General features: G+C 44.7%; 1 protein-coding gene across 2 annotated transcripts; it reads left to right on the forward strand.

The window, feature by feature from the left end:
- Positions 1-133: 133 nt before the first annotated feature.
- Positions 134-4934, forward strand: LOC124287236 (E3 ubiquitin-protein ligase TRIM56-like). 2 transcript variants are annotated; one of them, XM_046723735.1, is made up of 3 exons: positions 134-280; positions 1915-2212; positions 2795-4934. In XM_046723735.1, the coding sequence occupies exons 2-3, from the start codon at positions 1915-1917 to the stop codon at positions 4417-4419; spliced, it is 1923 nt and encodes a 640-aa protein (XP_046579691.1). In that variant the 5' UTR covers positions 134-280; the 3' UTR covers positions 4420-4934. The 2 variants fall into 2 exon arrangements, with proteins under 2 accessions (XP_046579691.1, XP_046579692.1); XM_046723736.1 differs by having other exon boundaries at positions 156-185.
- Positions 4935-16307: the final 11373 nt, after the last annotated feature.

Below are 16307 nucleotides of genomic sequence, written 5' to 3' on the forward strand. Positions count from 1 at the left end.
TAGAACTTGAAGCGTCAGGTCCTCGTCGCTCTCTTCACTTCAGGCTGCTTCAAGCCAGTTACCTCCCTTAGATCAGCTCATCCCATTTTCTACTGTGAGATGTCCACTCTTCTGGTTTAGTTGTAGGAAGTTACGGAATGAGCCGTGTGCAAAAAACGTCAGCTGACAGTGTTGGATCAAATAGTGTGTGTGTGTCTTCTGCATTCATCAATCGTGACGTTTGCTCCCACTGAATACATATTTTCCGGTACCGACTGTCAATAAGCTGTTTGGATATCAGGTAGGAAGACATAATCCCGAATAGATATTAGTCTTGTGTTTCAGACAGATCAGGGCACTCTCGTGATTCTGATAATAATTATTACGATATATATACCGGAAGTGATATACTTTCTCGTTAGATTACAAATACAGGTTACAGGCTGAAGCGATTTGGTGTATATATGTCTTCAAAAGGAAGACATCCCTATGCTCTGTTGAAGCTGATAAATGCGCTATTTCATTAAAAAAAATCCCAACAAACTGTCTAATCGTTGACAAGGGGGGCGTGTCAACAAGCTCCTAACAGCGATAGCCCGTTCGCGAAGCTCTCAAATCAGACGGCGTCACAGCTCCCTACTGTGCTAGTCGGCAACAACCATGAGTTGAGCTCGCAACCGTCATGCTCACAAATTAGTCAGGGCCCCAGATAAGGGCCGTATCGGCGTATGTACGGATATAAAATATGCACGATACGGTAGGAAATAATTTAGAAAACGTAGCAGATACGCACCACAGCAATGCTGCACGGTCATAGAATCATTTACAGACGTATTTTTCTGAAAAAATATTGTTTTATTGTTTATTGACCTTTTACACAAGAGTAGCAAGTTGTGGTGCATATATGAAACGAAACACAAGATTACTGATCCGCCATTAAATTCCATTCAGTACTCAATATTTACTCTTAAGGTTTTCCAGTACTGCTATATTGAAAAAATAAGCAATACGTACTCCTGATGTTGAAAAATTATCTGAAGCCCTGAATTAGTGATGACTTTTGGGACGCTGAATACTCGTTTGTTGGTTGTTTAACGTCGCACTCAGCAATATTCCAACTATATGGTGGTGGTCAGTGAATAATCGAGTCTGGACCAGACGATTCAGTGACTGACATCATGCACATCGATCTCCGCGATATTGGGATACGATGGCATGTACCACCAAAGTCTGCGATCCAGGTCACCTGATACCGTTAGTCGCCTCTTGCGACAAGCATGGGTTCATGTAGACCAATTCTGACTGACTGACTGACTGACTGAGTTTGGTTTTACGCCGCTTTTAGCAATATTCCAGCAACATCACGGCGGGGGGACACCAGAAATGGGCTTCACACATTGTGCCCATGTGGGGATTCGAACCCGGGTCTTCGGCGTGACGAGCCAACGCTTTAACCACTAGGCTACCCCACCGCCCCCGACCAATTCTGAACCAGAGGTAATATAGACTTGCTTCATTTAGGGCTTCAGCATGGTAGGGAGGGCAAAGCAGTAGGGAAAATAATGTGGTTCAGGGACTGTGAGACTCTCGTCCAAGGCCCGAGGTTGATTTCCCCACATGGATACAATGTGTGAAGCCCATTTCTGGTGTCCCCAGCCGTGCAATATTGCTAATAGCGGCGTAAAACTCCAGGATAAATAGTGGAGATTTATCTGAATGTATTGGACATGTACATTGGAGATTATCGAGGATGCGTAAAACTGAACTCACTCACTCACTCTTAGTTGTTCCAGGTGAATTCGTTTCACTTGACTGAACGTCAATACAATTTCACAGATATTTTTAAGTGTAAATTATGTTAAATAAAATTTGTGCTTAACTGCCATGTCAACAATAGTATATAAAACGTCACCGGAAGTGTCTTATTCATTGTAGATGGCGACGTCACAAGCCGAGAAAGTGCGGGAATTTCTCACCTGTGTGATCTGCCAGGAACTGTACACAGACCCGTGTACACTGAGGTGTGATCACACATTCTGCAGGAAATGTGTGACGGCATACATCCAAACCAGACCAGAGGCAGTACAGGCCAAGACCATCCCCTGTGCGTTCTGTCGACAAGATACCAAGGTGCCCCACCCAAACCAACCAGTGGAGGAGTGGTCGGGTCAGATCAAACCAAGCATCATTATTCAGGGGCTGATTGACACACAAAGTGAATCTGACAAAAGAGGTATGTTTATTCCGAATACCAGGGGTGATATGTTAGCATGATGGTTAAAGCGCCTGTTCGTCTCGCTGAAGGCCCGGGTTCGATTCCCCACAATGTGTGAAGCCCATTTCTGCAGCAGCGTAAAATAATACTCGCTCACTCACTATTTGAATACACTTGTACCTTTACCTTTAAAAGTGGGGCGGTGGGGTAGCCTTGTTGCGCCGAAGGCCCGGTTCGATTACCCACATGGGTCCAATATGTGAAGCCATTTCTGGTGTCCACAGCTGTGATATTGCTGGAACATTGCTAAAAGCAGCGTAAACCATACTCACTCACTGTAGTGGTTAAAGCGCCCATTCGTCGCGCTGAAGACCCGGTTCGATTCTCTACATGGTACAATGTGTGAAGCCCTTTTCTGGTGTCCCCGTCGTGATATTACTGGAATATGGCTACAAGGGGCGTAAAATAATACTCACTCACTGTTCTGAATACACTTGTACTTTTTCCTTTAAAAGTAATTCTTGTATAAAGACAACGAATGTGTCATCTGAAACTTATGGGAGACGATTGAAACATTCAAGATACATTATTGTATTTCAGATACTGCTGAACAGCAATGCACGTTGTGTTCGGCTATAGGGGAGACAATTCCTGGAACATCCTGGTGTCAGGAGTGTGAAGTTACTCTCTGCCAAAGATGTGCCAAGATTCATCACGCAACCCCGACGTCACGTGACCATGAGGTCGCTGATCTCTCAACGGGGGTAACGTTTAAAAGAAAACGTAAGGTCATGTGCACAGAACACACAGCGGAAGCCCTCAGTCTTGTCTGCAAAGACTGTCGCAAAGCTGTGTGTCCAACATGCTGTGTGGTGTACCACAGGAAGTGTGAGTCTGTCTTTACCATAGACTCAATGAAGGCCACAATGAAGTATCACTTGACGAAAAGGAGAAATACGATGACGAAGAAAATAGAAGGAAAAGAAACAGTTGTGCAGATAACGAAGAAAAAGATCAATAGTCTTGAAGAAAAAATGGAAGTAGCTGAACTCGATGTCCAATATTCTGTTGAAAAAGCAATTGAGAAAATCAAACAAAAAGAGAAAGAACTGATGCGTGAAATCAGGGAAATCACAGACGCTGAATCTAAGGAGTTTCAGGCAGATGTAAAACGTGAGGAGATTGAGATACAGATGTACAGACAACATTGTGAGTTCATTGACCAAGCCTTGGTATCGGACTGTGAGATGGACCTGTATGACGCGTACCAGGCCTGGGAGGACTCAGGGGATGTCCGGAACACAGACTCAGCAGCAGGCACGCGGAGAGTAGGTGACGTCAAGTTTACACCAGATTTTGACAAAATCAGCCATCTTCAGCTCGGGAAGATTGACGTCACATTCGAAGATGAAGGTCAATGTTTAACCCCTCCAGTGGTGGTTGACAAGACAGACGGGAGGACTGAGAGTAGTGGGAACCATCCTTGCCTCGGGGACGTCACAGTCCTGGTTGTGGATGGGATACAGACAGTCGTGGTCACTGACTGGGAAAACAATTGCGTGAAATCATTCTACAGAAGACACAATGAGTCATGTCACAGCAAACTTCCTCTGGGAGGAACCCCTTGTGGCGAAACCCAGCTGAAGGAGAACAAGGTGATGGTGGCAATTCCACTCGCTTGCCAGATTGTAACAGTGGAGGTTAATCCTGATCTGCATCTTCTGTCAACCATGACAACCAGCAAGGGATACTACAGCATCGCAGTTCTGAATCCTGCCTCCCTAGCAGCAGGTGGTGACGGATGTGTTGATATGCTGGATATGTCAGGACGCGTTTTGAGAAGAGTTGCTACGACTAACAAGGGGAGGTTTGTCTATCCCTTCTTCATGAGTATCAGCAACAGAGGGAACATGCTTGTTTCTGACTGGGGGGAGAGGTCCGTGACGTGTATGACTCCAGATGGGGATGTTGTATGGAGATACGTCCCAACTGACAATATGGCACTCAAACGGCCTCGCGGTATCACAACCACCAGCACTGGAGATGTCCTGCTTGCTGATCTTGATTCTAGCAGAGTAATACAGCTGACAGAGTCGGGAAAGTTTGTCAGAAATCTTCTCACCTTACAGGATGGCATCCCGTGTCCCTCGGGTGTGTACGTGGATAGACATGACTCACTGTTCGTGTGCACCTCTGACGAGATCATGGAACTGAGCTTCACATGAAGTGCCAATATGCAAAGTTCCAAGCAGTATTGAATGGATACTTGTGTTCAAGGACCATAAGAAAACACCTGCAACCTTGACGAACCTTGTGAATACTCTGAAGCAGAAAGATTGTCTCGAGAACCTTAACCTCGGCAAATCAGGCACGTGGGCTGATTGTGCTAGACTGACTGAGTAAGGTTTAACGCGGCTTTTAGCAATATTCTAGGACACCACAAATGGGCTTCACACATTCCATGTGGGGAATCGAACCGGATCTTCGGCGTGACGGGTGACTGCTGTAACCACTAGGCTAAACACTGTAGGCACATGTTTTTTTTTTGGCAATATATGGACTTCATATCTTGCCACTTTCACTTCGACTGCATGTGTTGACCACTTTCAGTTGGATTGCATGTTTCAGCCACTTTTACTTTGACTCAGTGTATTCGATGTACATTTGCTTTTCTCGATGAAGGAACTCTCGATCTATGTCGGTGTTGCACTTTGAATAAAACAGATGAAAAAAATTAAAACGTATTTTCGTTTTGTTTTTGTCCTGCTGTTGGTAATTTTTAAGAAGTATGCGTGAATAATTGTTCATAAAAAACTTCGCGAAGAACAATATGGTAGCGAGTAATATTCCACAACTGGAATCTTAAAACTGGTTTCAGAACATTTAGATCAGAATATAGCATGCAGGTCAGGGGCGGACACATCTTTTTTGATAAAGAGGGGGTGCACGCTATTGAGAAAGGAAGGGTGCACACTCTTGAGAAAGGGAGGGTGCACACTATTGAGAAAGCGGGGGTGCATACCATTGAGAAAGGGAGGGTGCACACTCTTGAGAAAGGGAGGGTGCACACTATTGAAAAAGCGGGGGTGCACACTATTGAGAAAGGGAGGGTGCACACTATTGAGAAAGGGAGGGTGCACACTATTGAGAAAGGGAGGGTGCACACTATTGAGAAAGAGAGGGTGCACACTATTGAGAAAGGGAGGGTGCACACTATTGAGAAAGCGGGGGTGCACACTATTGAGAAAGGGAGGGTGCACACTATTGAGAAAGGGAGGGTGCACACTATTGAGAAAGAGGGGGTGCACACTATTGAGAAAGGGAGGGTGCACATTTCTGTTTCACCCGTTTTCGCGAGAGTTTCAATGGTCATTTAATAAACTTTCAGGACCTGCAACAACATTTAAGAAACATTTGTTCTGTAAAATATATTCATTTTGTAGACTAGGTATTAGTCTTTGACTGGTTCTGACCACCATTGTAATTTTGATTAAAGATAACAAAACAAGATATCGAACAGTAACAATTTATTTCAAAATATAAGTAAATAAATTTGTAAATTTAAATAAATACAGCGAAACACACGGTTGTGTTCTGAAGGTCCATTCATCCGAAGAACCTGAAACGATAACGCATGTAGTTTTAAAAAGAAGCTTACCAAAATACAACTGTCATCGTTTATGTATTATGCATGAGTGTATGGGTACCTTTTCGAACCGGGAATCCCTCATGAAATCTGAACAGTTATAAGTGTTATTACGTTACCAGGCAACGTCCATATCGAACCGTACTTCCGGGTTGTCAAACATATAATTCACTATATACATTCACAGTATATTATCACCTAATGCCCAGGCATACCCTTTCCTGAAGCCAACGTTCATAGCGAACCGTACTTTCGGGTTGTCAAGCATATAAATCACTACATATGTTCACAGTATATTATCACCTAATTCCCAGGCATACCCTTTCCTGAAGCCAACGTCCATATCGAACCGTACTTCCGGGTTGTCAAACATATAATTCACTATATACATTCACAGTATAGTATCACCTAATGCCCAGGCATACCCTTTCCTGAAGCCAACGTCCATATCGAACCGTACTTCCGGGTTGTCAAACATATAATTCACTATATACATTCACAGTATAGTATCACCTAATGCCCAGGCATACCCTTTCCTGAAGCCAACGTTCATATCGAACCGTACTTCCTGGTTGTCAAACATATAATTCACTATATATATTCACAGTATAGTATCACCTAATGCCCAGGCATACCCTTTCCTGAAGCCAACGTTCATATCGAACCGTACTTCCTGGTTGTCAAACATATAATTCACTATATACATTCACAGTATAGTATCACCTAATGCCCAGGCATACCCTTTCCTGAAGCCAACGTTCATATCGAACCGTACTTCCTGGTTGTCAAACATATAATTCACTATATACATTCACAGTATAGTATCACCTAATGCCCAGGCATACCCTTTCCTGAAGCCAACGTCCATATCGAACCGTACTTCCTGGTTGTCAAACATATAATTCACTATATATATTCACAGTATAGTATCACCTTATGCCCAGGCATACCCTTTCCTGAAGCCAACGTCCATATCGAAATTCCATTCCGTCTGTCCTCCACTATCCATTCCACCTCCATCCATTCTTTTATCCCTCCATTATGTCCATCCATTCCACTCTTTTCCTATTTCATTCATCTTCCATTTCCATTTCCCTTCTTCCTTTCTTTCCCTATTTCTCCATTCCATCCATTCCATTATTCCATACTCTTCATCCTTTCCTTCTTTGTCTTCTTTCAGTCCTTCTTTATATTATATTTTGTTGTCCGTGTCCTGTTCCTTCTCCTTGGCTATTTCTTTATTCTCATTACTATCCAGTTATTCCGTGTCCATCCATCCCCTTCATTTCTTTTCTGTCCACTAGTCCTTCATTTATTTCATTATTATCCTTTTCCTTCCTTCTTTTCTGTGTATATTCAGTGTTCATAAGATATGATATATATACTGTGTTTCCATCCATTCTTTGTCCATTCAGTTTCTTTCTTCATCCATGTCTCATGTCTTCCTCCTTTGTGTCGTTGATTCCTTCCTTCCATTCATTCCTATCATTCCATGTGTTCAAGTCTCTTTCTTCCATGTGTGTCCTTAAGTATTTTCTCCATGCCTTTTCTCCTTTCTCGTGTGTCTGTGTCTCGTGGTCCATTTCAGTTATTGTGTCTCTCCATCTCCGTCTTCCTCGTGTCCGTGTCCTCCATCTTTCTGTGTCTCCTTCCTTATTCCTGTGTCCCTCCATTCTACAGTCCGGTCAGTCCTCCTTCCAGTCCATTCAGTCACTCACCCGGTCCACGTGCCGGTCATTACGGGTCCATGCCGGTCCTCCGGTCCTGCCGGTCCACCCGTGTGGTCCTGTGCCTCCACCCACTCACTCACTGGATCCTCACCTCCATGCCAGTCCTTTCCTCCACCATGCCAGTCCATGTCTCCACTGTCTCACCCTCCACTCACCATGTCCGGTCCTCCTTTTTCGGTCACTCCATGCGATCCGGTCCCTGCCACTCACCCCGGTCCTTCCACCTTGTGCCGGTTCGCGTTGTACCTGTCACCCACCCTGCCTCACTCACCCATGCCAGTCACTCACCCTCACCCACCAATGCCACTCACCCACTTCCACTCACCCATGCCAGTCACTCATGCCCTCATCCACCCACTCACTCACCCATGCCAGTCACTCACCCTATCACCCACTCACTCACCCATGCCAGTCCATCACCTATCACCCACTCACTCACCCTGCCAGTATCACCCACCCACTCACTCACCCATGCCAGTCACTCACCCTGTCACCCACTCACTCACCCATGCCAGTCACTCACCCTATCACCCACTCACTCACCCATGCCAGTCACTCACCCTGTCACCCACTCACTCACCCATGCCAGTCACTCACCCTGTCACCCACTCACTCACCCATGCCAGTCAGTCACTCACCCTATCACCCACTCACTCACCCATGCCAGTCACTCACCCTATCACCCACTCACTCACCCATGCCAGTCACTCACCCTATCACCCACTCACTCACCCATGCCAGTCACTCACCCTGTCACCCACTCACTCACCCATGCCAGTCACTCACCCTATCACCCACTCACCCATGCCAGTCACTCACCCTGTCACCCACTCACTCACCCATGCCAGTCACTCACCCTATCACCCACTCACTCACCCATGCCAGTCACTCACCCTATCACCCACTCACTCACCCATGCCAGTCACTCACCCTATCACCCACTCACTCACCCATGCCAGTCACTCTCACCTATCACCCCTCATCACCCACTCACTCACCCATGCCAGTCACTCACCCCTCACCCTGTCACCACCCTACCATGCCCACTCACCACTCACCCATGCCAGTCACTCATCCCATCCCATCACCCCCAGTCACTCATCACTCACCCTCACCCACTCACCCACTCACCCATGCCAGTCACTCATCCTCACCCATGCCAGTCACTCACCCTGTCAACCACCCATGCCAGTCACTCACCCTATCACCCACTCACTCACCCATGCCAGTCACTCACCCTGTCACCCACTCACTCACCCATGCCAATCATTCACTCACTCACTCCGTATGCCGACCGAACCCTCCACATACACGTCGTACAACAAGCCACAACCGTTTACAAAATCTTTTGCAATGTTTTATAGAAATGAGGAATATAATACAAAATCTAGCAACATTAACACATTGCTTTCGCGTATTGATTAAGTGAGAACAACCACTTGTTGTAACATGGATTCCGGCCAGTGTCTTAAGATAGCTGGTTGCGGATACCCCAAGTGAAATAGTCCATGCAGATTTACCTCCCTTTAACTGAGAAGAGAAATTTGATTGTATAAAATGCTCTCAGATCTGAGATGTAACTGTGCAGGGGCGGATACAGCTTTTTGAGAAAGGAGGGGTGCACACTATTGAGAAAGGAGGGGTGCACACTATTGAGAAAGGAGGGGTGCACACTATTGAGAAAGGAGGGGTGCACACTATTGAGAAAGGAGGGGTGCACACTATTGAGAAAGGAGGGATGCACACTATTGAGAAAGGTGGGGTGCACACTTCATTTTCACGAGAGTTTCAATGGTCATTAAATAAACTTTCAGGACAAAAGGGAAGGGGTGCGCACCCCTGCACCCCCCTCTGGATCCGCCTATGCTGTGATAACAGTCACAATGATTTTATTTCTTCCAACACCGCTTAAGTATGAAACTAAAGAATTATAAGTTAAGTTGTAAGTGCAGTTATTCCAAATAAGAAACAAAAAACAGGTTGGGTGCTAGAAAAGAAACTGACGGTCCCAAGGAAATCACCATCTGTTTCTGTTTTCGACTTTGAACAGTTTATCAGTATATGCTTCGATGAAATTTACATGTACATGTAAGAGATTTATAAAGAGATATACATTTTTTTCAAAATAAGTTATTTTTTAGAATACAAGAAATTGTAGAAAGCACTGTTAATACGTACAGAATTTTCAAACGGGTCAACCAGAAATCTCCATTATTGATACATAGTGAGTGTGATATTGAACAACGAGAGGAAGATGGAAGGCGATGACGATATCAAAGACAATTCAATCAAATCCCCAAGCCTGTATACACGATCAATTATGTCGTCTCTTACTACAACGATTCCCCATATGGGTACAAATGTGTGAAGCCCATTTCTGGTGTCCCCCGCCGCCGTGATATTGCTGGAATATTGCTAAAAGCGGCGTAAAACCTTACTCAATCACTCACTCTTACCACAATGATAGATTGAAGGAGATCTGTTCTAGCCTGGAATCCCCTCGACCCAAGACCCCATCCTCATTGTTCAAAACATTCAGTAACAATTCATAATTTACTGACCATAAATTCCTGACAAATTTACTTCATTCAGTAAACCCATTCGATCTATTTGTTGGTTCACTCCGAGTGCGAAACAGGAACATATGAAAGCGTTCATAAAATCTCCCATTCGTTCTCACCATCTGACTCAACATATGTCTGACTGAGGAAGTCATGTTTAAGTGAGTGAGTGAGTTCAGTTTTACGCCGCTTATAGCAATATTTCAGCAATATCACGGCGGAGGGACACCAGAAATGGGCTTCACACATTGTACCCATGTGGGCAATCGAACCGGGTCTTCAGCATTACGAGCGAACGCTTTAACCACTGGGCTACCCCACCGCCCCTAAGTTAGTTGCCCACTGTTACAGTAGCTAGGGAGGTTGATGTTGTGGGAAGCCGAGTTAAGTGACACAGGACCTTTACCACTTTCGTGAAACCTGCGATCACGATAACTGTTCTGTCAAACAGTCCGGTGCACCTATACTTCACATTGAAAACACAAGTTCGTCTTTTTGCCCACAATTTCTTCGAAGCTATTGTTTGCTCATGCTTTTCTACGTTATGCTCGGGGACATGAGTGATCCAATCGTCTATTGTGCCTAAATTTGCTGTGCAAGGTTGCATCCCCTGGCCATGCCCGAAATGGATCATCAGGGGTTGTCATCCCGGTTCGCCCCGATGATGTATCCTTAATGGTCAGCACCATACCCGTGCTCGTGGTATTTGCCAAAGTGACAAACGCCTGTGACCTGTATCAAACAGTAATGGACTCTGCCCAGCCATGACGTTACTGGATGGTGTCTTGGACTGATGGGTGGTGTTCAACATGAGTGATGTTGTAGGTAATGGGCGATGTCATAGGGCATAGGTCATGTCGCAGGGATGTTGTTTTTGTTTATACCTTTTCCATGATTATCAATAACAACTTAAATATGTAAAAATAAAAACAACTTTATTCCAGTGCAAAGCTGAGGTAGAAACCATATTGTGTTGGATGAGTCCCCAAGGCTATCTAGAAAGCAACAATACTCAAGTATAAGTGTATGTGAGATTGTTTCACTTTATGAAAATTATCTTTTTCATTGACCTTTAATAATTCAAATCTATTAACGTTAAATTCTTCTAGATATTAATTGAATTAAAAATATTGTTCGAATTATCTTTAGTTTGGGGAAAAACACAGTTCGGAAATGTGCACCATCTATTTTCCGTGATGGTGCCCATGATGGTGCCCGTGGTGGTGCCCGTGATGGTGCCCGTGATGATGATGATGATGATTGTGTCCATCAACACCTTGAAAGATGGCCACGGCAGCTGCAAGATTAAATTAAGCCTGCGTTAAATAATTTCAAGCAACTAAAACAACTTACAAGCTAAACCCACGTTTAGAACTATAATGATTTACTTTACACAATAAATGTTCAAGGCAAGAACTGTTGTCCCCGGGATGTCAGTTTGCATTTCGATGTCAAAAGTTGACAATGAGGAAAGAGAAATATGTATGCTTCTCATTGGAAAGCTTTTACAGATACAGTGAGGTATTGGTTAGCTTTTACATTGAGATGTTTGTTAGTTTTGAAACGACACGAGGCACTCATAACTGACTGTCTCATATGAGGTGAGGTTAGGTGAGGTGAAATTGGGTTTAACGTCGTGCTTGAGAATATTTCGCTCATATGACGACGTGCATGCGTGTGTATGTGTATGTGCGCCTGCTTGTACTAGCCCAGACTGAAGTTGGTTTTATAGTGCTAGCCCACTGAGATACCACGCCGCAGTGCAGCATGAATACTGACTGACTGACTGAGTTTGGTTTTATGCCGCTTTTAGCAATATTCCAGCAACATCACGGCGGGGGACACCAGAAATGGGCTTCACACATTGTACCCATGTGGGGATTCGAACCCGGGTCTTCGGCGTGACGAGCCAACGCTTTAACCATTATGCTACCCCACCGCCCCGAAGCATGAATACCCCACTCAGACACATTATACTGACTCCGAGCCGACCAGTCCTTGTTGTACCCATTAATGCCGAGCGCCAGGCAGGGACCAACAAGTACCATATTTTAACGTCTCATATGAGTAATGCATGCATAATGCAAGTAATCATACGTAACAGGGTTGTGATAATGAGAAGTAATGACAACGCAATTTGACTGTACTCACCTAACAGAAGAGGAGCAAGGATGGCTGTGACATTCATTGTGGATAACACCAGTAGATACTGAAAGGTTGACAATTTGTATACGTCTTTAGTTGATGTGAGCGGATGTTTTGTAATCTGTATAAGATGACAAGTATTTATGTTAGGTACTGCCGGAAGTTAATGCTCACCCACGTGACAGATACACTGCCCCCTGGCGGTAGAGTTGGTCATGTTGCGGTAGATCAAGGTCGCAGACCAGCTGTGAATGGGTGTAGCACTGACCACAAACAGGGGAAGAAAATGTGGTCTTTTTTTCCTGATGTAGGCGTGTTCGTGTTTGCTGAATTAATCAAAGGAAGCTTGCTTCTAATAGTATCTGGTCACAACAAATTTGAGTGCGAAATAGTTTATATAAAACAGCAAAGCCGGACATGGGTCAAAGAGAAAAATACGGAGCGTCGACCTTTGTCGATCCGTCCTTGAACTTTCGATGTCATTTTCTGAGATCTGAGATTTAAAGGGCATTTCTAGCCCTGACATATCATTCTTAGTTACTTTGTAACATCAAATGTGAAGAAAATTTATGATGCTAAAATCAAATTGTGAACATTCTTCATAAGAGTTTTTTTTTTCTGAGACCATAAGACGAGTCTTTATACCGAAATGTGGTGCCATAATTTGACTTTGATGTGTTCCTGCAATTAAAAGACCATAACTTGATAATTTATCACTCCATGTCGTGGACTTGAAACATGTGTTGAAAACTTCTTCAAAAATTACAAACATTGTGAAACGTCATTTTCTCCAAACCATAAAAGCTATAAAGCTGACATTTGTTTGGCACGATGTAAAGTTACGACGATAGGGTTTAAATCATATATGTCCCTACATCTAATAATAAGAGAAGCCCGTGAAGATCCGGGTTAGAATTGATCTCCATTAACCCATGCTTGTCGTAAGAGGCGAGTAACGGGATCGGGTGGTCAGGCTCACTGATTTGGTTCACACATGTCATCGGTTCCAAATTACGTAGATCGATGCTCATGCTGTTGATCACTGGATTGTCTGGTCGAGACTCGATTATTTACAGACCGCCGCCATATAGCTGGAATATTGCTGAGTGCGGAGTGACCGGGGTCAGGAGACTTCAACTTTGAATGACAATCGAATTTCATATTATGAATGAACAGCACGTGAAATACGTGCACTTGGTGTGTGCGCCAGTGGGTGAACCTTACTATCACCAGTGCAGAAGTTGTCTCAATGAACAAAGTTGTGAACGACAGAGATAAAACATGTCTCCCAAATTGCCCAAATGTTTTGCAAATCATAAAGTGGGATTTCTCAACAACTGGACAAGAACCGTCAAACAGGGGGTTGCCATGAGATCTGCGCGCCGAAGGCCCAAAACAAGGTATGTATCAGAACATTATTAACATTCAATTTGTTATCATGTCATGCCCAAAGAATCCCGTGCTAAAAAAGAAAGGAGAATTTCAGCATCTACCCGTTAATAACACAGAATATGCAGCCGCCCGAATGCAAGGCGTCAAGGATGTGACCCCATCACGTTGCCATTGGTGACAAAGGTTTGGCTGGGGGGACACCGGGCACGGCTTGTGTGCCAATGATGTTACACCCTTGTTACAGACAAATCATGGTTTTACCACCAGCTCACAGATGGCTGATGGTGACGTATCACCCAGGGCAGGAATTCCTGACCACGATCGATACAGGGGAGTAGTGGCTTGGTGCGGCGGCATATATGAAGTGATTTGCTTATTCTGAATATACGTTTGACTTGCCAACGAAAAACTGACGAATAGGTGAGTGAGTGAGTATGATTTTACACAGCTTTTAACAATATTCCAGCAATGTTAGGGCGGGGGGACGCCAGAAATGGGCTTGACACCTTGTGCCCATGTCGGGAATCGAACCCGGGTCTGCGGCGTGACGAGCGAATGCTTTAACTACTAGGCTACCCCACCGTCCCGGCACACAGATGACAATGTCAGACTAGTGAGTGAGTTTAGTTTTACGCCGTTTTTAGCAATCCTAGTATTCCAGCAAATATCACGGCTTGGAACACAAGAAATGGGTTTCACACATTGTTCCCATGTGGGGTCTTGGCGAGACGAGCGAACGCTGTAACCACAAGGCTACCCAGCCCCCACTGATGGTTTTACGGGGAGTGTGTGTGTGTGTGTGGGAGGTCACTTACATTGTACATAAATTTAGGGGGGGGGGGAGAGTCAGTCACATTGTACATTCTACTCCATAAAAATCATCATCACCCCCCAACACAGTGTGTGAACCCCATTTCTGGTGTCCCCGCCGTGATATTGCTGGAATATTGCTAAAGGCGGCGGAAACTAGACTCACTCACTCTCAAATGCATGTGCAACAATATGCATGTTATTTAACACGCCGTCCAGCCGTCATATATATCACAGTAGACACACCAGATTTTGTCCTACACGCCCAAATTAATATTTATGGAAAATTGTCGTAAGGACCTCATCACGTTATCATTTTATAAGTTGTCTTTTGCCGATATTTAATATACAACTATTATCTATTCGCTATTTTCACTGATCTCGAACTTATGTGTATGAATAAAACAAACACCTGCTGCAAGGTTGTCAGTTTGTGCCAGGTGTCCTCAAATTGCAAAGCATATATCAATCAGTGAGTGAGTGAGTGAGTTTGGTTTTACGCCGCTTTTAGCAATATTCCAGCAATATCACGGCGGGGGACACCAGAAATGAGCTTCACACATTGTACCCATGTGGGGAATCGAACCCGGGTCTTCGACGTGACGAGCGAAATCAGTCAGTGAAGCAATCGAAGTGTCGTCTTACAACTACTGCCATGGAGCAATTACAAATCAGGCCATTTAATAATCGATCTCACTTTCCGTTTCTTAGCTGTCCCTGTAAACAATAACAAACGTGTTTTGTTTCAGTGTACAATTTCGAAACCAAACACATATAGATATATTGAAAGCAGTGCTGAATTGTTTCCGAGGGTATATCAGTTCATTTTAAAAGTTCCTGGTAAGCAATATTTCACTTATTAAATCATCATAATTACATGCGACCTTTTAGACCATTTATATTTTTAAAAAAAGAATCTAAATGATATTTCCCGTATGCATCATGCGTGGGGAAACTGTGGATAATATTGGAACAGTTATTTGGTCGATATATATTAAAATATACATATTGTCCCTGTTGGGGTTGCGTGGGGGTAGTCTGGGACCTATTTCACAAAGCGACCGTAGCGCTACTACTGATCGTAACTCCCATATTTTAACATAGACTTACGACAGTAGTAGCGCTACAATCGATTTGTGTAACGGGGCCCTGGTGGTGGTTAAAGAGTTCGCTCGTCACGTCGAAGACCCGGATCATGGATATGGTAGTTGTCACGGGGCATGGATGGTGTCAGTGGACATGGTTGTCTTCACGGGGCATGGACGATGTCAGTGGACATGGTAGTTGTCACGGAGCATGGACGATGTCAGTGGACATGGTAGTCATCACGGGGCATGGTTGGTGTCAGTGGACATGGTAGTCATCACGGGGCATGCATGACGTCATGGGACATGGTAGTCGTCACGCGGAATGGATGGGGTCAGTGGACATGGTAGTCATCACAGGGCATGGATGGTGTCATGGGACATGGAAGACGTCACGGGATATGGATGGTGTCATGGAACATGGTAGTCGTCACGGGGGCATGGATGGGGTCAGGGGACCTGGTAGTCGTCACAGGGCATGGGCGGTGACAGCGGACATGGTAGTTGTCACGGGGCATGATGGTGTCAGTGGACGTGGTAGTCGTCACAGGGCATGGGCGTTGACAGCGGACATGGTAGTTGTCACGGGACATGGATGGTTTCAGTGGACATGGTAGTCATCACGGGTCATGGATGGTGTCATGGGACATGGTAGTCGTCACGAGGCATGAGTGGTGTCATGAGACACGGTAGTCATCATAGGGCATGGGTGCTGTCATGGGACATGGCGGTCGTCACGGGGCA

This window comes from Haliotis rubra, unplaced genomic scaffold, assembly GCF_003918875.1.
Source record: "Haliotis rubra isolate DU_JTF1 unplaced genomic scaffold, ASM391887v1 Scf4, whole genome shotgun sequence".
NCBI lineage: Eukaryota > Metazoa > Mollusca > Gastropoda > Lepetellida > Haliotidae > Haliotis > Haliotis rubra.

Bases quoted from the DNA above. Each gene is read 5' to 3' on its own strand.
- LOC124287236 (XM_046723735.1), top strand. From the start codon at position 1,915: ATGGCGACGTCACAAGCCGAGAAAGTGCGGGAATTTCTCACCTGTGTG. The intron at 2,213-2,794 runs GTATGTTTATTC...ATTGTATTTCAG, and splicing joins AAGTGAATCTGACAAAAGAG to ATACTGCTGAACAGCAATGC.